The sequence below is a fragment of the Terrapene carolina genome, unplaced genomic scaffold (assembly GCF_002925995.2).
Source record: "Terrapene carolina triunguis isolate 2854851 unplaced genomic scaffold, T_m_triunguis-2.0 Scaffold69, whole genome shotgun sequence".
NCBI lineage: Eukaryota > Metazoa > Chordata > Testudines > Emydidae > Terrapene > Terrapene triunguis.
The window spans coordinates 62,727,198-62,750,062 of NW_020664420.1; the positions used below are offsets into that span (position 1 = coordinate 62,727,198).

At 42.4% G+C, this 22,865-nt stretch overlaps 1 protein-coding gene across 2 annotated transcripts in view; it reads right to left on the minus strand.

Moving 5' to 3' along the window:
• Nucleotides 1–2,833: 2,833 nt before the first annotated feature.
• Nucleotides 2,834–22,865, minus strand: part of REEP5 (receptor accessory protein 5) — a 27,594-nt gene continuing 7,562 nt past the window's right edge. For both annotated transcript variants that reach the window (XM_024219752.3, XM_024219753.3), the window contains exons 3-5: nt 10,496–10,634; nt 4,549–4,717; nt 2,834–2,917 (exon numbers count right to left, since the gene is read on the minus strand). In XM_024219752.3, coding sequence (XP_024075520.1) covers nt 2,868–2,917; nt 4,549–4,717; nt 10,496–10,634 — 358 coding nt within the window. In that variant the 3' untranslated portion in view covers nt 2,834–2,867. The remainder of the gene's footprint in view (nt 2,918–4,548; nt 4,718–10,495; nt 10,635–22,865) is intronic.

Consider the following 22,865-nt stretch of genomic DNA (forward strand, 5'->3'; position numbering starts at 1 on the left):
CGAAAGCTTATGCTCCCAATACTTCTGTTAGTCTTATAGGTGCCACAGGACCCTCTGTTGCTTTTTACAGATTCAGACTAACACGGCTACCCCTCGGATACTAGTTCTTTTCAGTTACTGAGTATCATACTTCATGGGTATTGCTGCTGTTAAACCTAAAAATTCTCAAGTGTTTTAACATCCTTCTAAAAAAGAAACTGTCAATAATGTTAGTGGCACAAGCTGACCAGCTTGTGCAGAGCTGATTTAAAGTGCATAAAACGAATTAAAATGGGTTATGGCCCCCCAAAATTCCACTATCTCCATTTTCATAGGACTTCCACTAAAATGTAGCACTGAGGAGGATACTAAAGCTTTTCCTCAGACTACCTTTACATTGCAATTCTTAGCAGAAGTGAAACCCAGAGGACGATTACTAGTTTTTTAGGTTACTATTGCACTTCCATTCCTGATCTAGCTAAGTTTATACTGTGCTGTTCACACTTTTGTTAGCTGCAGGGGTGCTGTAAGTTAGCCAGTGTCATAGCTATCCAATGCTTAATGCTAGGGATTGGCTGTTTTGACCCCTTCCTCATCATCTAAAATAGTTTGTTGGAAATAGTGGCAACCCTCCCAACTTTAGTGACCTGCAGTCACGCTGTACCCCTCCTTTGTCCGCAATGGCCTTTAGAGACAAAGGGAAAACTTCCTGTTTGCATGGGAAGAGTTGGAAAGACCACAGCACTTTGAATAGTTAAGTACCCTTCACCCACCCCTTGAGCTCTTCTACCTAGAACCTTTGCTCTGAGGCATTCCTAAAAGTAGGGCAAGAAACTCAATTTGAACTGAAAGTTCCAATAGCCCTTCCCATTAAAATTCTAGAGGACTAAGGAGGCAGGGAACGCCACGACCGTACCAACAGGTAATTTAAGGGTAGGTCACAGTTAATGAGGATATCTGCCTGTGGCACTGCTCCACTTGCTCAGTTTCAAAGTTACCTTTATCTGTTGTTCTATGCATTAGACCAGCTTGTAGCAAAAAGTGGTCACAAAGCAAGGGGGAGTTTTACCAGCCAAACATACAAAATATATACTTGTCTGCAAGCTGTGCTATTTCAAGTTCTCCATTCAGCATGCAAACCTGGCCTTTTGGGGGGAAAATATACTTAAATCACCCACATTCCTTACTAGCAATGAGTTCTCACTACCTCCCATTTTATTTAAATTGCTCTCTTGATTACAGATTATGCTCTAAGGCATACGTGATACCTCTTCATTAGTCTAGCTTTGATTTAAAAACCTATTTCAGATATAACCCTGAAGCTGCTATATTACATTTTTGTATTGTTTCATGCATTGAGAGATCCCTGATGGATTAACCCTGGCTGTCTCATTCTCAAGTTGGAGAATTCAGTGTGTTTTTGTGGGAAACTAGAAACCTTCACAGGTTGTTTGCTTCTCTACATTAATTGGAATGCATTTTCCTTAAGGTACATGGGCTGGGCCACAATTATAAATATGGAAAAACTATTTATATTTTAAAAATGATGCAAAGCCAGCAAGCTCTAAGGAAACATCGCAGGGCATAATGCCAAGGAAGAGAACATGATGTAAAACTACAAAGTTGTGTACAGTGTGAATATATCTCAAAATTCAAATAAAATAGTAATGCTAACAGTAAATGCAAGCACAGATTGTAAAGGGCCAGAGTGTTTTGACTTGTAGGAATTATTTTTAAGGCTTTGGTCACATTTGTGTTGCTCTGGTCCTGTCCAATTAAGTAACCTAGATGTTTTACTTCTTCCCCTGTAAGAGGTTTTTTGATGCCCATGCATTTCATAGGCTCTGATTTAGTGGGTAATAGGGGGAAGACCCACATCTCCTTATGTAGCCAGAGTAGACAACACCTTTTGTAAAGGGAGGAAGGGGTTGATGGGAACAAACAAGGTAAGAGGCAAGCCCCATGATTACAGTGTAAATTGTAACTGACTTCAGCAGATATTTCTACAACTCGTTGCAGCAGATCTGATTTTTTTTTACAGTTGCTTTCTGCTTCTCTGAGTGTAATTTTATTTGTAAGGCACTCCATTCCTGAACCGTTTCACATGCCAATTCCATTTAACAAACAAGTCAGGGGTTATGCTTTAGTCAGTTTGCACCAGCAGTTCAATGCATCCATTTCTGGCAAATAACTTCACACCAGTATAACCCTGGTCATTTGCACTAACGTGCTCTTTTCTACATTTAAGAACTACCCATTTAATATTGAACACACACACTTTGTACTGAATACTGCAGGTTACAAGTGGTACATGCAACAACATGAATCTCCATGACCAAGTGCATAGTGCGGTTGGCTTCACTGGTGGGGAATACATGTATTAAGCCACTTCCCTCTGATAATTTATTTCCTGTATATGCAAACACATATGCATGAAAATCCAAGAAGAACGCATTACTTTTGCATACAAAAATGATACGTTACAGGAAGAACCAGTCAAATGTTAACAACTGTAAATACAGAGAATGCATGCACAAAGAAACAAACTGTGAAGTGCAGAGCCTGTGGGATATAGATATAATTTTATTTAAGTTTGTGTTCACGGCAAGATGAGACACTACCGAAAGGTCTTTCCCCTGCATGGAGATGAATAAGATAAGTTTTCAATAAGCTTTAGATGCTGCCTATTGCACTGCATTTAAACAGAAGTGCTTACTTTCTATACAGACAACATAAAAGTAAGCAAACTTACAACATGTTCCTTTAATATATCAAAAATGTTTCCAAGGCAACATTATTAAAATTATTATACCACAGTCTCCAGTAACATTGAGCTGTATAAAGGGGGTGGGGGGGGGGGGGGAAACTTTCTTCATCCTGCTAACAGTTTAAATGCCTTTCTTCTCATCACCCAGTAAGTTCACTGTAGCTTTCTTGGCTGGAGGAGGGGAGAAAACAAAGTGTTAAATTTCTATCCTGCTACAAATAAGAGGCCTGTATAATCACTATTGACTGCAGTTGTGAAATAAAAATCTACATTTTACCTCCAAATGCTGAGGGAAAACCAGCATTTTAAAATAGGCAAATAAAATTGACAATGGGGTGGATCAAGGCTGTGAAGTTTTGTAGAAACAGATTCTGTGAAAATCTTTATTGCAGCAAACCAACCATAGATTGCTAGCACCACAGTGAAGATCACAGACCAACTTAAGAAAAGAGCACTATTTAATATGGGATATACCAGGTCTAGCTGTAGTACCTGAAGGTCTGTGTATATTTTGAAAGTTTCACTATAACATGTCCAGAGAATGAAGCAGCCCATCAGTCAGATGGAGTGGGCTGTAATAACACACTGATTTAGCAGGTATATGCAAACCTTAGTGTCTGAGGGTGTTTAAGGGGGGAAGAGAAGGAAAAGAGAACAAGAGGGCAAGACTCAAGTAAGAGGAACGCAAAAAAGACAGGAGTAGAGAACAGGCAATAACTAGGAGAACAAGAATAGTTGTGAAGAAAGAAGTTATTGTGCTTTAAATCTGGTCTACAAAACAGATGTTTGTCTCAGTAAAGGTCATGCATCAAAAGCGTTGGAAAAACAGGAAAGAATGAGTCATTTACATTCGGGTAGGAAAATAGAGGTAAGAGAAGATAACGGGGAAATCAAAGAAAACTCCTAAAAAAATTACAAAAGCTTCTCTCCCTTCAGATTTAGATTCAAACACTCCAGAAAGTTCAGCTACATCTCCTTCCTTCATCCATATTTTACATGAGGCATTTACAGTGCAAGTTTCCTGCCTGGCTTCCTTGGGAGCTAAATAAGGGCTGAAAAACCTCCAGCCTTCTTCCCTCCGTGCGAGCCTCTCTGAACCATTTCAGCATGCTGCTTGAGCTCCAGCAATTGTACATCTAGGAGTCACTATAGAGATTTCACTTTTCTCCCGAGACCTAAATCACTGTTTGTTTGTTTGTTAAAAAAACCCAGAAAAAGTGGGAGTGAGACATTTTGCTTTCTGGGAGGGGAAAAATACAGACACTTAATAGGTAGTAATGTTTCACCTTGTGTTGAATTCCAAGTAATATTAACAACTTGCCATATAAAACATTTGGCAGTTATTCCCCAGCATCAAATTTTAAGTACTTCAGGTGACCCAAAATGCAGTGAATACCTAAAGTTGTATGGATTGCCTTGTGTGATGAGCTGAATAGATTCTCTCACTAATAACACCACTTTATGGACATGCTAAGCTGTTGTAGAGACAAGCAAAATAACTGGACCATTTCATGCAAGCAGTGTCCTTCAAGAGATTTGTTGCTTAACGTAGACACACACACACACACACACACACACACACACACACACACACTAACTAAAGAAGTGGTACTTGCTGCATCTATGCCCTCTACAATCCTCCTTCTCCTTTACTTTGCTCCAAAGGCAACACACACCCCACCAGATATCTGCAAAAGCAGCATCTTTTAAGGCCAAAAAAATAATCATTTAAAAGGCATCAGCCCTGAAATCATAAAGGTAAATTCCCACTCCTTGAGTGGAGTTTACTTTCTTGGTCTCACCTTCTTTAGTAATGACATCTGCAGTCTCTGCAGCTTTGTCTTTCAGATCCTTCACAACACTGTCCAACTGAGCCTCGTGCTTCAAGAACAAAGGGCGGATAATTCGGTGGTACAGAAGCTCTGCTCCATTGGAAGGGCTTGGAGCCATGCACCACAGGAGAAAGCCACACTGCACAGAAAAAACAAAATCAATATTGGCGTTGAGAGAGGAAGGATGAGATTCAGATCTGGGTTCTGTCCCTAACTCTTCCCACAGACACAGTGACTTGCCAAGGTCACTTTTGCTTTTTCTACACACAAAAGTTGTACCAGTTTAATTAACCTATATAGTAAAGTGACATGCACAAACCCCCCTCCAGCATGGGCTCAGTTATACTGGTATTGCTTATTTTCATATGAGAAAGGGAGAAATAAGCTATACCTGTTTAAGGCTGGTTTATACCAGTAAAACTGCATCCATAGTAGGGGGTTGTACTGTACAACTGGGTCAGGGGTATGGTTTTGTTGTTTCAATCAAGTATTAGTCTCTGTACCTCAATTCCCAGTCTGTAACATTAGGATATCACCTCACAAAAGTGTTTGTAGGATAGATCTTTTAGCATACGAGAGGCTTATGTACTACTGGAATTGGTACTATAGACATTTCTATGGCAACCATCCCAGTACAGACACACAAAAAGAACATTTAGGATGCAAAGTGAACATCAGAATTAGTCAAAGTCAGCACCTGTGCAACCTAAAGTAAGACTCTTTGTACATATATAGTGTGAAAGAGGACCTGCTCTGAGGTTGAATCAGGGTTGTGTAGTGAAGAAGGCTGTTTTCTGAAGGACACCTACCCCATTTGTTGCAGGAGTTGGCAGGTGCAGAGTCTTTTCTCTTCGTGTGGTCCCCTATCTGATGGCTAAGCAGTTGAATGCTGCCTTGGAGAATTTGATACCACACCTGTCTTTGCTACAGAATTCCTATGTGATGCTGGGCCAGTCACTGAAACCAAGTTTCAGATGTACAACTCTACCCCAATATAACGCTGTCCTCGGGAGCCAAAAAAATCTTACCGCGTTATATCGAACTTGCTTTGATCCGCCAGAGTGTGCAGCCCCACCCCCTTGGAGCGCTGCTTTACCGCCTTGTATCCGAATTAGTGTTATATCAGGTCGCGTTATATTGGGGTAGAGGTGTAGTCACAAAGTTCTCTCTTCACTGTCTGGGTGCTCAACTTGAGACCTGGGGTCTGATTTACAGAAGTGCTGAGCACTCTCAGCTGCAATGGAAATCAATGGGAGCTGTGCTTCAGGAGCTTAAAATGCTAAGTACTGTGAAAAATCCAGTTTTACGTGTCTCAGACTGGGCACCCTAAATAGCAGATCCTTTTGAGTTTAATATCTGCATCTCAGTTCCCCAACTGTAAAATGGGGATAACCACCACTCCACTCACCGCACAGAGGTGCTGTGAAGATAATTAATGAACATTGGTGAAGCACTAAGGCAGACCTAAGCCACATACTGAACAAGGAGAAAACAAAATATTGAATAGGTGCTCATTTAAGTGAACCCCATCCATCTTATACACTGAATGAGGTACGGTGCAGGGGTGGGGGGCGGGGGGAGACAGTAATTCAAGACTGTATGATAACCCACATACACAAATAGGCTGAAATAAGGTTGCACCTTAATCCTGGTATTTCTTAATTTTTTAAGTGCTTGATTTTGCAACCTGAATGTTCTTTTAGTGTAGATTTTTGGTGCAATTTCCAAAGTTTTTTTAAAAAAGCAAACTGAAAAAACATCCCATCATGTATAATCATGTTGACAGCCATATCGGTCATTGGCAGGATTGGAACCTTTAGATTCAGAATACAGGCTTCTGCCATGTGAGGTAATGGAGTAACTGACAGCAATATTAGGTTGTCATCCTCTATGTGGACAAGACATATTTTGCAAGTGATTTCACAGATATGCTCACAGCAGAGGAATGAGGATACTCAGGAATTCAATTCGAGGTTCTGAAAGGGAGTGATCAGATCCTTCTTGCCCATTCCTTTTCCTCTCCCTGCCCAAAAGTTTGGCCCCTTTTACCCGGTACCCTCCAACTGTCCCTGTTCTCTTCTGCTTTGCCACCCCAGCTTCTCCTCCCAGTCCTATCCTACTGGCTCAATCAGCACCCCTTGTCTAGACTCCCTTCACAGACTCCCTGTCCAATCACTGCCTGCCTAGAACTCTCAGTCCCAATTTCCTTTCCCAGCCAGTCCCAGTCTCCCTTTCACCCTGAACTCCCAGTTTCTCTCTCTTCCCTCCCCCACTGGTCCCAGTCTCAAACTCCTTGTTCCAATCTATTCCACTTCCTCCCCTCATCTGACTTTTTGTCCCCTATGCATTCGAGTCAGGCAGCTTCCTTCTCCATGCTGTCTGGGCACCAGCAGGAAGGGGGTCGTTGAGAGCTCAGTTCTAGGGCCTCTCTCTAGCTGAGAGCAGCTGTCACAGGGAAAGTCCTGCTTCACCCCTGCAGCTGTTGGCTGGAGCATGCTCAGCCACACAGGGTGGGGAAGTGGCGTATATTGAATGAGGTCCCATGTAGGGGATGGAACATGTTCAATGCACAAAGAATTTTTGAAAATTTTAAAAGGCTAAACTTTCCATATCTACTGAATGTATGCGAACTGCAATTTTTCACAGGCTTGTAACTTGGCCAAGTTTGGGCAGGTTTTCACAGTAATAACAAAGGTCACCCTTACTGCCAAATTTCAAGTCACTGCTCCAAAGCATGCAGGCAATAGAACTTCTGGGAGAAACTGTATTAAGAATTTACATGGGCAAGACACTTTTTCCTAACCATATTCTCAAGAATGACTGAATAGTTTTGGTTGAAACTTTGTGTTTTTTTTTTTTATTCAAATACATTTATTTCAGCCTGATGCAGACACACAGCTTGGGAAATTTCAGCCTGAACAGTTGAAGTTTGGCAAAGTTATAAGCAACTAAAAGCAGGGCCTTATAATGAGAAGTGTCAGGCAATCTTAATAATAGGTGGTTGGAACAACCCTGCCTAGAATATAGAAGCTGTGCTATCAAGGGATTAGAATTCAGAAATTGGGGTAAATACAGATCTTTTTATAGCAGCACCTCTGGAGGCTGGTAAGCTTTAGAAAACTCCTGAGGAAGAGGGATTGGTCATCTTATTTAACTATTCATGAACAGATTTTCAGTGTACTCAGACTTTAAGGTCAGAAGGGACCATGACGATCATCTAGTATGACCTCTTGCACATTGCAGGCCACAGAACCTCACCCACCCGCTCCTGTAATAGACCCACAGCCGCTGGCTGAGTCACTGAAGTCCTCAAATCATGATTTAAAGTTGCACAGAATTTGCCAGCTACACTAGTTTAAACCTGCAAATTTTACTACTGATTTTAATTCCCTTTGCAAGGTCTAACTCTGCTTGGCTTTCGGCAGTTCTCACTTTCTCTCTACACTTTCTGACCTCCAAGAGGTAGCTTTCCTTGCTGATCCCGCCCATCTTCCATTCCTTGTAGGTGTTCTGCTTTCTCTTAATCACCTGGTTTGAGATGCTTGCTCATCTTCATCCACCTTGCAACCCTTCCCTATGAATTTTTCCCCGTTACTTTGGATGCAGGCTTCAGATAGTGTCTGTAACTTTGAATTAAAATAATTCCAAGCCTCCTCCACATTCAGATAATTGAATTCTTCAGTCCAGTCCACTTCCCTAACTAATTCCCCCCCCCCCTTTTTTTTTGGTTAGTTAGCTCTTTTGAAATCAAGTACCCTAACTGCAGATCTATTTTTGTTTATTCTTCCATTTAGTTTAAACTGAATTAGCTCATGATCACTCTAACCAAGGTTTTCCTCTACAGCCAGTTCTTCTCCAAGATCCTCACTACTCACCGACACCAAATCTAAAACAGCATCTCCTCTTGTTGGTTCAGCAATTATTTGGTGAAGAAATGTCAGCTATCACAGCCAGGAAAACCTGGGCCCTACTATTATTATAGCACTTGTCCTCCAATCTAGATCTGGGAAGTTAAAGTCTCCCATAATCACAGAATCCTCAGTAGTATTTATTTATTTAAAAACATTAAAGAAGTCTCTAGCCATATCAAAATCCAAATGCATTGCTGAAGCATTGCTTAAAGTTAACTATGCAATCATGTTGTCCTTTCAGAAAAGGATTTTTGCCACTTCTCCATTTTCTTTGCTATACTTCAGATTTCCTACTGGGAAATTCATTAGATCATGTTGTTACAGCTATTCTTTACTGAGGTAGGTGAAGAAATGGCCTTCGGGGAAAAACATCTAATTATCATTTGGGTAGTTACATGGCTCTCTGCATGATAGTGTCTAAGACAGTTTGATCATTACAAGGAGAGGAAATCAAGTAAGTTTTAATTGATTTTCAATTCTTTTGAGGGAGTAAATCTTCTGTTGTAGTTTTCATAATCAAGTTGTCACAGTGGCATATTCCTATTCAATTAAATAAAAAGAAAGTATCAAAGGAGTTAGAAGGCAAATTTAATATTTTTTTCATCTTTTTGTTCAGGTAAAAAAATTATAGTACTGAGTTTCAAAGCTCTCCAGATTCCAGTCTAGTGAGCAAGCTGATCTTTTTGAGTCCTAGGCTGAGAGTTGACTGCGCAAAAAAATCCAACCACCACCATCACCACACCCCAAGATTCACTCTACACCTCACACATGGGGTTTATTTCAACTAGAGACACAGAGGTAAAAACTACCATGTCTTATTTTCCACTAGGATTTTACATCAAGATAGTTAACTTGATTTAAAAAAAAACAAACAAAAAAAACTTTTCTGCAATGAATAAAAAGTCTTAACATTGCATTAATGAACTGGACCCTTGCTAGAAAGAAGCATGGCCCTTTCAAGAGAGGGACAATAGTTTCCTTCTGAATCTTTAGCCAGGATCAACTGAACAGTTCAGTTAAGGGCTTTGAGTAGAATCTTGGCTTTAACATAAGGTGTTTCCTGGGAAAGAACATCAAACCTGGTATCATATTACAATCATACAATTTTAACAGCAAGTCAGAATTGCAAGAACCCTGATGGACTAAACACACACTTAGAATTCAGCATTCTTTGCAAACAGTTGTGACAAAAATAGCTAAGCGCAGAGATATGGGGGGAGGGAGAAAAGCAGCCCACCCAGAAAGTACATAACAGTTAATTACTCAGTTAAAAAGCTACTTAGTTACCTGGATCTTCCTCCACCCAGAAGTGTATTAAAAAATAGCCTATTGAAATGAACAAACAATGTAATGTTTGAAAGTCTGGTAATATCACATCTTTGTTGGCAAAGACAGCCTGCAGCATGTTAGGCAAGTTGTAGTTTGTAGTTAAAGTGTAGCTGATTATTTACAGCCTGCTGAAAGCGTTCATGGTGCTGCAAACATAGTTTAGTGACAAGGTACTGGAACTCCAGCTCTGCTCTTTCAGAAAGACAAGGTCACATTAAAGGACATCTGAAGCCCATATGATCCAAATCTATATCTTCACCCTCTGAGTCACACGCTTCCCTCTCCCCATACACAGGATTTATACTTTTTATTGCGGTCTTCAGAGTTACTTCTGCTAATCCCATAAAGTGGGGCAAATGCCTTGGGTCTCTTCACTGCATGGGCACACACAGTCACCTTGTCTCAGCCTAGCTAAAGAATTTGGCTAGGGAATCAACTTCCCTATGCTGTACATGCTATGCTCCTCCTCCCTGCAACTTTTGACATTCTCTTCATTCTCCCCCTAACCTCGAGAGTTCACTCTCATTGTGCCAAAGTGACAATTTATATGCTAATCAGTTTAAAAGTTAACTATCACCCAGTATTGGGGAATCTTATTGCCATCTACTTCTTTAGTAGATTCTACATTAGATATGTTGAGATTCTTATTTTAAGGGGAAAAGGGAGAACCAACAAACCTTCAGCATGTAGTAGAAAGGGAACCAGGACAGAAAGATATCAGAGAAGAATTCTGCTATGCTGAAGATGCCATACACAACCCAGTAGGTCAGCCACTGTGTGTCATCATCTTTGTTGGGGCTTTCAATAGCCTTGATTCTGAAAAGGAAAGCATAACAGGTGAGCAGTTCAGTAATGCCACCTCATTTACAAAATACATGGATTTGTCCCAAATCTGTTATGATATAGTGGAGAGACCGATCGTTTTGATTTGCCTGTGCATATGTACGTGGGAGGATGGGCTGAAACATTCCTTTCATACAGAGGACTTGCCCCAGATCTCTGAACACTAAAACCTTTCTATATACGAAAGGCGCCGAGAAACTCAAATATATTTTTAGGTCTCCGACTTGTGACTTTTTGATGATAAAACATACATACATAGACATCAAACACAGATATCAAATTATTTGTGGCCTTCCATTCCAGTAGATAGTTAAGAAAAGGTTAGGTAATGTTAGCAGGAATAATGTGGAGAGTCCTCCACTGAACCGAAGGTGTTCCATCTTATTGAACCACATGGTCTTTCTGTCCACATTCTAAGATAATAAAATGGTCCAGTTCACTGGAGACAACAAGATAGGGCTCAAAGAAAGAGTTCATTTGCTGTTTCTTTAGTGACCAGCAAGAATGTAAGTTATTCACAGGTTCCATAAGAAATAGCACAGAGACCATCCCCCTCAATTGGAATGCACCTAGTGCTTCTGCATACTATTAGAGTCTAAACAGTAGAACTGAAATGCAGATCTGAAATGCACATCTGTACTATAGCTCCCTAGACAAAAGCCGAACTTTGGACTAACAGCTTTTAAAGTGCAATGATTATTTTAGCACTCTCATACACAATGATTCTGCATGAGCAAAAACCCAAATTTCGTACAAGTAGAGGCAAAAACATAACTATGTGGCTGACCTGTGTCAACCTGCATGTCATAGCAAAACACCATTTACCTGTGCAATGCAATATAAAAAAGTTTAAACAAACACGCTCTCATTAGAAAACTAGTGTGGATTCAAGAAAGTCTTACCAGAGCCTGAATATAAAGTGAACAAACTTATTCTTGTTATTTTGTGGGACAGAAGAAAGGTGGTAGCCCTTATTTTAAATTGGATCTGAGCATGTACCTAAGTGTTATAAATATTGCATCTGTAGCCGTTGGGCTTTCTAGAGAGGGCAATCTAGAGTTGCCAGAGTTTCTGTAATATTTGGAATGAAGTTCTAGAGTGGGGGCAAGTAACTAGTACACAGTGCTTGAGAGACTGGATGGAGTTTGACCTGAACCAGAGTAAACTGGAGTTTGTGTCTTCACATTAGAGAGTGAGCTACTGAATAAAAAGTGGAGATCTAGGAATCCTATAAGTCCTAAAGAACTCCAGTGAAATGTTACCACTTTGGATAAGTTTGAGGAAAATTCCAAGGATTGAGTAGTTATTAGATGACCCGGGTTAACAAATGTACAATTTATTTGTGAATGTGGCAGTACTGGAAAGAATGTTCTTTTGGGTAATTCTATAGTAATAGGATAAAGCGCGTATACTTACCCAATTCGGTTTGTAATGTTCTTGTATATATTATTCCTTCAATATTGTTTTTTGTTAAGTCTGGGGGGAGACCATCAGTCGCACAAGATTTTTTGAAAGTCTGTAATAATGCTTATTGAGCCCTGTGATTCATGGCTACTGACAGTTCTGCCTGTGAATACCACCTCTGTTTTATGAAATGCTAGACTCCTTATAGTGCTTCAGATCCTGGTTCTACAGGTTTAAAAAAAACCACCTTGTCACACTATTGATTTTATGTTTTAGATAAACACTGGAAAAAACACTCCCCAGTTGACTTAGCTCTGTTTGACAAAATTATCTTGAAGCACAATATGGCACAAAGGTATTGATTTAACTTACTCGTTATCTGGACAGAGTAAACATCCTCAACTTTTCCTGAGATCCCACAGTGGGATATTAACTGAACCTGCCATGACCCATCCAGCACAGTTAACCTGTGGTGCTCAAGCCACTTTGCTGGCACAGCAACTGGAAGAACAGGCTTTTCAAAGAGTGCTGTAAAGGACTGCATTTCCACTCCACTGCTGCTCCTACTAACACAGCACTATGATTGCTCCAAAATCCCTCCCAGCCAGTGGTGTAGTGACAGACAGGAGAGGAGGGAGAAAAGAACTGCACTGATGGTCTAATGCAGGAGTGGGCAAACTTTTTGGCCCTAGGGCCACATTGGGTACAGAAATTGTATGGAGGGCCAGGTAGCGAAGGCTGGGAGAGGCTATGCCTCCCCAAACAGCGAGGTGTGGCCTGGCTCCCGCCCCCTATCCAGCCCCCCGGAACCTCCACCTCCATCCAACCCTGACTGCCCCCAAGGACTCCCACATCCTATCCAAACACCTCTGCTCTCTGCCCCCTGACCATCCCCCCCCAGGACGCCCATCCCCTATCCAATCCCACCGGGTCCCCCGCCCCGACCACCCCCGGGTCCCCTGCCTCTATCCAATCTCCCCTGCTCCCCAGCCCCAGGTCCCCTGCCCCTAGCCAATCTCCTCTGCTCCCCACCCCCTGACCGCCCCCCTGGCCTCTATACATCCCTCCCTGCCCCACATTACCTGTGGGGTGGGGGAAACGGGGGAGGGGGGGCTCAGTCCTTTCCTTGTGCATTTCCCTTGCTTGTTTGGCTGCTCTCCCTGGCAGTCGGGCAGGGTTCGCTCCCTGTCTGGGCTTGGCTGCTGGGGACAGGGGCCAAGCACGCTGGTGGTGGAGGGGGGCCCTGGCTTGCTCTGCCCCTGTCCCCCGCAGGAGGGCCCAGACCCCCTGCCCCCCCCCCCCCCCCCCCCCCCCCCTTCCCCCCCCCCCCGGAACTCCCCCTGCTCCCCGCCCCCTGACCGCACCACCCTGTGGGGCAGATTCGTTCTTCCACCCGCCTCTGTGTATCCTCCCCCACTTTAAATGGCACTCTGCAGCCCCTCTATTTAACTCTTGCTATTGGGCCAAAATAGAGAAGAGCTAATCCAAATATAACACCTTCTCTGTCAGCTATTATTCACTTCCCTGTTTTTGTGTGTGCTGTCTCCCTCACTACTTGGATTTCACTCCTCTGTTCTCTTCTATCCCTTGATCTTTCTGTGCTCCTTTCTTCCCCAAGGCCCACACGGATGCAGCCCTCTCTCTCTGAGCTAATTAGGTGAATTGCAGCTCCTTCAGCTGGCCACAGCAAATTACCAAAGACTAGAGCACTTCCTCCTCACACACCGCTGTTTCGACAGAGCTCTTAGCCCCTACTGGCTCACAGAGAAAGGGCACAGATTCTCTATCCCAGCTCATACCGGCTAACACAAATAGAGCCCCATGTATTCCATGATGCCCTGGAACTGCCCCTTACTGCGAAATTGTAGAATTCATCTAAACAACAACAACAAACAAAATGATGTCTTCCTGTTTGTGAAGAGAGCCTTGGAAATGTGAGCAGAGTCTCAGCCAATGCAGTGGTTTCTTCCTGAGTCTGGAGACCCCGAACCATGCCTCAAAATTGTTAACTATTTAACAGCTGATCGCTTTAGTGCAAATATCCAGCTAATGTGTTTGCCCACAATCCCAAATGTCCATTTTTAATGTAAATGGAACTATTGAAGAGTTTCCAGTCTGCACCACCAAGGCGATGCAAAAACTTTGCCATGGAATTTAGGTCCCTATTGGCATTAAACATGGGGAAGGCTTTGCCATTAGAGCGGAGGGGGGCAAACTACGGCTCGTGGGCCACATCCAGCCCGCAGGACCCTTCCCTCTGGCCCCCGAGCTCCTGCCAGGAAGCGAGGTCAGGACAGGCTTGCAGAGGAGCCAGCACAACTCCCTGGCAGCACGGTGAGCAGGGCGGAGGCTAGCCCCTGGCCCCTCCTCTTCTGCTCCCCTCCCCTCCCTCCCTCGCAGTCACAGTTCCCCAGCACCTCTTCCCCCCCACCCCCCTTCTCACACATGAAGAAAGGTGGAGAAACAGTCTTTCAAGTTGATTGTTGGTGATCAAGTATATAATAGCACTAGTGGAACTGAGTATTATTTATACTTCTACCTATCCAGCCACAGCCCCCTTATACCAAACTACCATACCAAACTAAGATGCTTCATCCACACTTCCAGTATTGGCCGCAAGCTTACACACTAGAAACAAAATCTACAGAACAATATCATCTATCACATACAACCCCACAGACTGGAACTCAGGCTGAGCTCCAGTGTCAAAACAGTTTTTCCATTTTACCTGAAAGGGGGAGGGACTAAAAAAAAACCAAACAAAACAAAAAAAAACAAACAAAAACCACACCATTGCTTTCTGGTTTCATCCAAAAAGTATATTTATATGTATTATACGGACACTAGAGCTGCCTCAGAGTTTCTGAATGAATTTGTCAAAAAAGTCCTTTGTTTGGAAAAAGTGAAAATTTTCACCCCCCAATTAATTTTTATATATTTGCCTTAATGTGGTTCTGACCTACAGTGAACCCCTGGGCAGAGACAGAGGATCAGAATTAAGTTGTTTATGGAACCTTCAATACATTTCTAGCCCTTCAGTCATGTGCACGTGTGATTTTCCTGTTTGTTTAAAAACAACCAAACTTTAGTTAACGTGGCTCTATAGAGCATTATTGATGATGAAGTTTCAGAAGTTTGGAAATAATGTGCTAACGCTAATATTCCTGTGCAGTTTGTGTGAGCGTAGACTTGTTTTGCATCCATAACAAGTGAAATGAAATTTTTATCTGGTTATCAACAGCAGTACAAGCAAGGGAGTCTAGATTTGCTTTGTAGATTCAACCCAAACAATATACTACTAATATGAAAGATGTGTACTGAAGAATGAATATGTCAAGTATGAAAATGCACATGGAACAAATGAGATGTTCACAAGTGGCTAATGCCCACATAATCTATTCACTGAAAAATCAGATTGTAATAGTGATGAACCAAGAACTAATAACTTTATTGCAGCTAGAGTAGTTTGGGTACTTTGATTATTTTTATAGAAATAAGTTGTTTCAGTACAATCTCCACTTTCTCTGCAATATTTATTTCTGAACATATTTTTACTGAACTTCAGTATTTATACTGCAATAGTATATCACATTGCAACAGGACAGTGGTCTCCAACTAACTTGAGAGAGACCTTATCATGTACTGTACAAAAGACCCAAGAACATTTCATTTTTATCTTAAATCATGAATCTAAAAATATAATATTCAGCATGCCATCTGCCTTAACAAGTGACAGGAATGTAAATTACAGATGAAGTCAGACTGTGAGACACTGGCACTAGAGCAATTTTAGTATGCAAATTTTAAAGGTAGGTTATTTTACAAAGACATCTTTGTTGCAATGTTATTTGTATACTGAAAGAACCAGGGCCGGCTCCAGCGTTTTTGCACCCCAAGCGGCAAAAAAAAAAAAAAAAAAAAGCAGACACGATCGGCGGCAGCTCTACCACCGCCACTTCATTCTTCGGTGGCAATTCGGCGGCAGGTCCTTCCCTCCGAGAGGGGCCCGCCGCCAAATTGCCGCCCCTTTCCGTTGGCCGCCCCAAACACCTGCTTGCTGTGCTGGTGCCTGGAGCCAGCCCTGGAAAGAACAGATAACATGTAATTTATGATAGCTCTAGCATTGAGACCTACTAAACTACAATGTTCTTAGAATTGAAAAAAGAAGGAAATACCTAAAAATCACATGGTATAGCTTTATATTTTTAATTTAAAACCTAAAAAATGGACTGGCTGCCGGTCACAGTCCCACCCCAACCCAAAAGCATCTGTAATACTGATGTGTGATCAAATAACAGTGCAAATCATTGTCTGGAGATTGAACTGTTCAAAAAAAGTTTTATATCATATCTATATAGTATACTGTACGGGATTTACTTTAAAACTCCTGTGATTATGGCACATCAGAGGGGACAATGGTGCCTACAGAAACGTGTTCCTCCTCAACAGCATTTTCTGATACAAGAGGCAGTTTCGAGCATATTGGATCGTGAACATCCCACGGCTACATTTATTTTAAAATCCATGAACGTCCAATAGAAGAAATGCTACAAAAGGAAGCTACTCTCTCTTTGAGCCTGAGAGAGTCAGCTCTATTGGATTGTCTGTGTCATGAAATTAGTCAAACAGAATTCTAAACCAATAGTGCTCACCTTTTCTGCAACCAGCTAATTAAGAAGAGTTACTGTAAGCATCTTCCGATTTTAAGTGAATTAACTAAGCCAGAAAAATTTAAAATTACCAGATTCCTTTTGACAAGATTCAGCTATTTGGCAGGGAAAGACTAAAACGTTCTTTCTGAAGCTGTGATGCTACTAATTATTACTCTAATTAGGGTTAGCAATCCATACACACTTCCCTTTATGCGTATTATGCATTTGTATACCCTTTTAAATTCTTTTGCTTATTGTTAAAGGATGGAGTCCAGCAATTGAGAGATGCCAAAAGCTGTTACTGTAAGTGTCATGGGAAATGGGAAAAAAAAACTTAGAATTTACAGTGCACACCAGATCACTCATGTAAATAAAGCATTACAGATGTGCAGAATTAAGCAACTAGGGAATATACCACTTTCTCCATTGCTCTTTTCCAAGATGAATACTACGGGATTTTTGTTTTCAGTATTTTACGTCACCAGTCCAATTAGTGCAGAAGAGAACACAATAAAGTGGTATATATACTATCAGTTTTAAAACAAAAGCTATTTTATATCAATATATAAAGAGCAAGGAAAATGAAGTCACACAGAAAAAAAAACTGTCAATAAAAGAATACAGACACTATTGCGATCACATTTCAAGTGGTGCCAAACACGGGCTTTTCCACCAGTAAGTAAAGTAAACACTTTCCTAGCAGCACCATTAGTTAACTAATGAGAACTAAGAAGAACCTGGAATAATACTTTAATTTGGAGGGGAGAGAAATGGAAGCGTTTGTATCTGTTCCCACTTTCCTTCTCAAGTGACAAACATTTTACTGAGTATCTTTACAACCAGGAAGAGAAGAAACACCCTCCCCCACAAAGTATATTGGTTAAAATATACAAATATACACAATCTTAGGCCAGGTCTACACTAAAAAGTTAAGTTGACCCAGCTACATCTCAGTGGTGTGAAAAATCCACACCCCTGAACAAAGTAGTTAAACCAATTTAATCCCCAATGTAGACAGCGCTAGGTTAATGGAAGAATTCTTCTTTCAACCTAACTACAGCTTCTTGGGGAGGTGGATTAACAGCAATGGGAGAACCCATCCTATCACTGTAGTGTCTAAACTGAAGTGCTACAGCAGCATAGCTGCCGTGGTTTAAGTGTAGACATAGCCACAGATAGAAAGGCTTTAAAAGGCATAGGGATAGAAAACAGCCAGCATCTATAGACTCCTGCATACTTAAGTTTGCTATTTAGTGGGGACCCTTTAATACGTGGTACAGACTCCTTATGCAATAATGAACTTGCATTCCACCACACTCAATAGAGTATTGTGTGTTTGTAGTTACTGATATATTTGTTTTGAAAACATGAATTTTGCAGATCTTTCTTTTTTGTTAAAAAAAAGAAAAACCTGAAGGACTATTCTTTCCCCACCCCTTCTGAAACCACACACACAACTCCTACCCATCCACTCTCAGCGGCGGAGCCCCGGGCCCTTTAAATTACTGCCTGAGCCACGCCGCTGCTACCCCAGCCCTAGCCCGAGCCCTGCCGCCCCGGGGTAGCAGCGGCAGGGCTCCTGCGGTGATTTAAAGGGCCCGGAGCTCTGTGGCGGCCGGAGCCCCAGGCCCTTTAATTCACCCCTGAGCCCCAGGGCTCCCAGCTGCCTCTGCAGCTGGTAGCTCTGGGGTGATTAAAAAGCCCTGGGGCTCCCAGCCACAGCCGGAGCCCCAGGGCCTTTTAATATTGAAAGGCCCCGCCTCTTCCGGTTGAGGCCACGCCCCCGCTCAGGACTCCGGCGTACCGGTAAGTCCTTTAAGTTACTCTCACCCCAGGTGGGGGGGAGCAGCATATTAATTCATGGAGAAAGGAGTTGGAAGTATTGGGAGAGGCAGATATTAACTAACTGGGAGGCTTGACAATGGTGCAGAGGCTTCCAGCTTCTCTCCCTGTGCAGCTGTGGGTTCCAATAATGCAGGTGTACATGGCAGCTCCTCTCCCTTCCACTAAACTGTGGGCTCCTGCTCCATCAGCAGCCAAAGGCCTTGTCTAGAATGGTGATTTGCCTTAACTCCAGCCAGTGACTTAGCTGTCCTGGTGCAACCTTTAGCATTGGCAGGCAAAGACACCACTTGCACTGGTGGAGTCTACCCTTCCTTGAAACCCTAGCATAAGCTATATTAATGCAAAGAGCAGTTACTTGTCTACACTGATCACTAGAATCAGAGCAGATCCCTATCTTGGCAAGGCCCAATTCAGTTTATTTACATGAAAAGTAATTTGTTTTGCCTCAAGATGTTGGTAGGTATGTTGAGTCAGGAATGCAGTGAGAACAGTTATTTTGCTATGGGGCCAAAAATCAAGTGTTTCATCCTTCCAATAGAAACACACTGCATGAGAAACCACTTGCTAACCATCTGAAACCCAATGTTTCACACTTCCTCTCTGCCTGCAAAGGCTTATTTTATTCACAAGCAAAAGAGTGTGTGTGTTTATAGTCAGATATTCAGTAACTTCATTTCCGCCACGTATGTTCCTTAAATTCTAAAATGGGCCAGTCCTGTATCATTGATCTCAGTGCTAAAGCTATCATTAACTTAACGGAACAAGGGGCCTGGAACATGGGCCAGGAATTGCTCGGGTCTCCCACACCGTGGGCAGGTGAAGTGTCCGCTGCGGCTCCCCACAGCTGCCTGCGCGGCTCTTATCATGGCCGGGCTACGGCTCCAAGTGGAACAGGAGCCTCTGGCCCCCTCCCATTTTTGAGAGGGCTCTGGTGCCCCTGCTGCCGCCCTCCCCCAAAGAATCAGTCTTAATTTGTGCAACCATAATTAAAAAACGCTTCTCTTCCCCTTGCAATCAAATGAAAACTAACAAATATAGACAAGTAAAAGGTTACACGTTTTCTCGTCAGCTTGTGCCATATTATGGCTACAAAAAATGAACGACAATAACAATGACACCAATATCAACATATTTAACAGTTGTATTTATTGTGATTCAGCAGAAGAATTACCTTTATTTGTCAAGTATGGACATATTTATATAAATGAAAAAGTTTAGTGTAAGTCATGCTAGAAGGGGCAGTTGGCCTATGAAGTTTTCAGATCTAGTTCTTGGCAAAGCATTTGCACCTTCTTAATTAACCATGACAAAATGTAATACCTTGAGGTTATCCTTAATTGGTGTAATCATTCTTGACCAGAAAGTTTATATTTAATTGCAAAAGGTGTATTTTAATGTCAGGAACCATTAGGAAAGGGGTAGATAATAAGACAGATAATATCATAATGCCACTATATAAATCTAGAATATGCCCACATCTTGGAAACTGCATGCAGTTCTGGTCACCCCATTTCAAAAAGAGATACATTAAAATTCAAAAAACCACAGAAAAGAGCAACAAAAATGTTTAGGGTTATGTAACTGCTTCCATATGAGAGCTTAAAAAGAGTGGGACTGTTCAGCTTAGAAATGAGGGCTACTAAGAGGGGGGATGTGATAGAGGTCTATAAAATCATGAATGGTGTGAAGAAAGTAAGTGCTATTTACCCTTTCATCCTAGGAAATTAATAAGCAATAGGTTTAAAACCAACATAAGGAAGTACTTCTTCACACAACGCACAGTCAACCTGTGGAACTCATTGCCAGGGGATGTTGAAGGCCAAAAGTCTAACTGGGTTCAAAAAGGAATTAGATAAATTCACAGAGGATAGGTCCATCAATGGCTATTACTTAAGATGGTCAGGGATGTAACCCCATGCTCTGGGTGTCCCTAAACCTCTGACTGACATAAGCTGGGATGGGACAACAGGGGATGGATCACTTGATAAATTGCATTGTTCTGTTCATTCCCTCTGAAGCATCTGGCATGAGCCACTGTCGGAAGATAGGATATTGGACTAGTTCAGTGGTCACTAACCGGTTAATCCTAGAGGATCTCCCAGTCCATCGCGATCTCCGGTGGTGCAGCAGAGCTGCTCCTAAGGCTTGCTCCCTGCCTGCCCTGGCCCCACACCACTCCTGCAAGTGACCAGCATGGCCCCGTGGGTAGGGGTCTCCCTCTGCGTACTGCTCCTGCCTGCAAGCACCACCCCCGCAGCTCCCATTGGCCAGAAATGGGGAGCTGTGGCCAATGGGAGTTGCGGGGGTGGTGCTTGCAGAGAGGGGCAGCGCAGGAAGCCATGCCCCAGCCCTGAGCCCCCTCCCGGAGCCAGCACCCCAAACCCCCTCTTGCCCCCCCAACACTCTGCCCCAGTCCTGCCACCCCTCCCAGAGCCAACACCTCGTACCTCACCTGCACCCAACACACTGCTCCAGCCCGGAGCCCCCTCCTGCACCCAAACTCCCTACCAGAGCTTGCATCCCTCACCCCCCTCCTGCACCAGGCTCAGCCAGAGCCCTCTCCCACACTGCAAACCCCTCGGCCCCAGCCCATAACCTGCATCCCCTCCCGAACCTCAATCCCCTACCCTAACCCGGTGAAAGTGAGAGAGAGTCGGGGAAAGCAAGCGACAGGGCGAAGGGGGGAAATGGAGTGAGCAGGGTGGGGTAAATCCTGGGTTGCCTTTAAATTCAAAAAGTTATCTTGGGCATAAAAAGGTTGGAGACCACTGGACTAGTTGGGCCGTTGACCCAGTTTGGCCATTCTTATGTTCCAATAATCACAGAAATACCAGATTCAATCAGAGGGATGGATTAGTGTCTAAATCTTCAGATTTAGAAGACTTAATAGACTCCTGGATTCAAATTCCTGCATGGCCTACTCAGCCCTTCATCTGTCTGAAGTTAGATAGTAAACTAAACTACGTAGTAGTCTTTCGTGGAAAACTTTTTTTTTTTTTTTTTAAATAAGGTTTTTGCTGCAGCTTTGGACAGTGACAAAGATTCCCTAACGTTTTTATTTTCTGAAGAGTAGGAGACTGCCCTGCAGTCCTTGGCCAAAATTTTCCCTCCTGATACTAGCATATTCTCATTGGTGCTCTCAACCCAGAGGAAGGCTGCATTTTCATTGGGCTGGTGCAGCATTGCCAACTCTCATTTGTATTGTGAGTCTCACGATATTCGATATATTGTACTTGAAGCCACAACTGCTGGACACAAATAGATAAAGTAAGGTTTTAGCTCTCAGCTATGGAGAAAAGCCTGAAGATGTAACTAAATTGTACCCTAAAATCTCAAAAACCAGAAGTCAACTAAAAACCCCCAGGGTGGGTTTTTTTTTTTTTTTTTTTTTTTTATTAAAGTCTCCTGATTTTTGGTGCCGAACTCATAATTTTTGAATGTTTGGGGTTGGCAATGCTGCATACGTGGCTTGTGAAGCACTCTGAGATCATTAAGGATCAAAGGCACTTTAGGAATATACTGAGCCAGAACTTCAGCTGATGTAAATCAAGGTAACTCTACCAGCATCAGTGGAGCTACACACCAGTTTACACTAGCTGAGTATCTGGCCCACCTGATATATAAAAAAGCACTACATAATGAGACGCACACATTTATATATACCTCTACCCTGATATAACGCGACCCGATAGAACACGAATTCGGATTGAACGCGGTAAAGCAGTGCCCCAGGGGGGATGCGGAGGGGCCTGCACACTCCGGCGGATCAAAGCAAGTTCGATATAATGCGGTTTCACCTATAACGCGATAAGATTTTTTGGCTCCGAGGAAGAAAAGAGAGGTTGAAGAAACTCATTGCTCTAATTCTTAGCACTTATATAAATGCTTTACATTTTCAAAATGCGGAACGGTTGCCACAATACCACTGGGTATAGGAAAAGTATACCCATTTAGAGATGGAGAAAATGGAGACAAAATGGCTAAAGTGATTTGCTCAAGGCTACAGTGACAATGCTGGAATTAGAACTCAAGTTTCTGGTTCTCAACCCCTAATCTCAGTCACTAGACTATGCTGCCTCTCATTACATGGGTATTTGTTAGTTTTCTTCCTATGTAGCAAAAAATGTAGCTTAATCAAAATATTAATAGCATAAATTAAGCCAAAGCAGCAGAGTTTAATTAAACTCAAATGTTTTTCTGCTTTTTGACATTAGCAGTAAGGCAGTTTTACTGCTTCAAATGACCTTATTCTTAGCAATTACCAAAAAAAAAAAAAAAAAAAAAAAAAAAAAAAAAAAAAAAA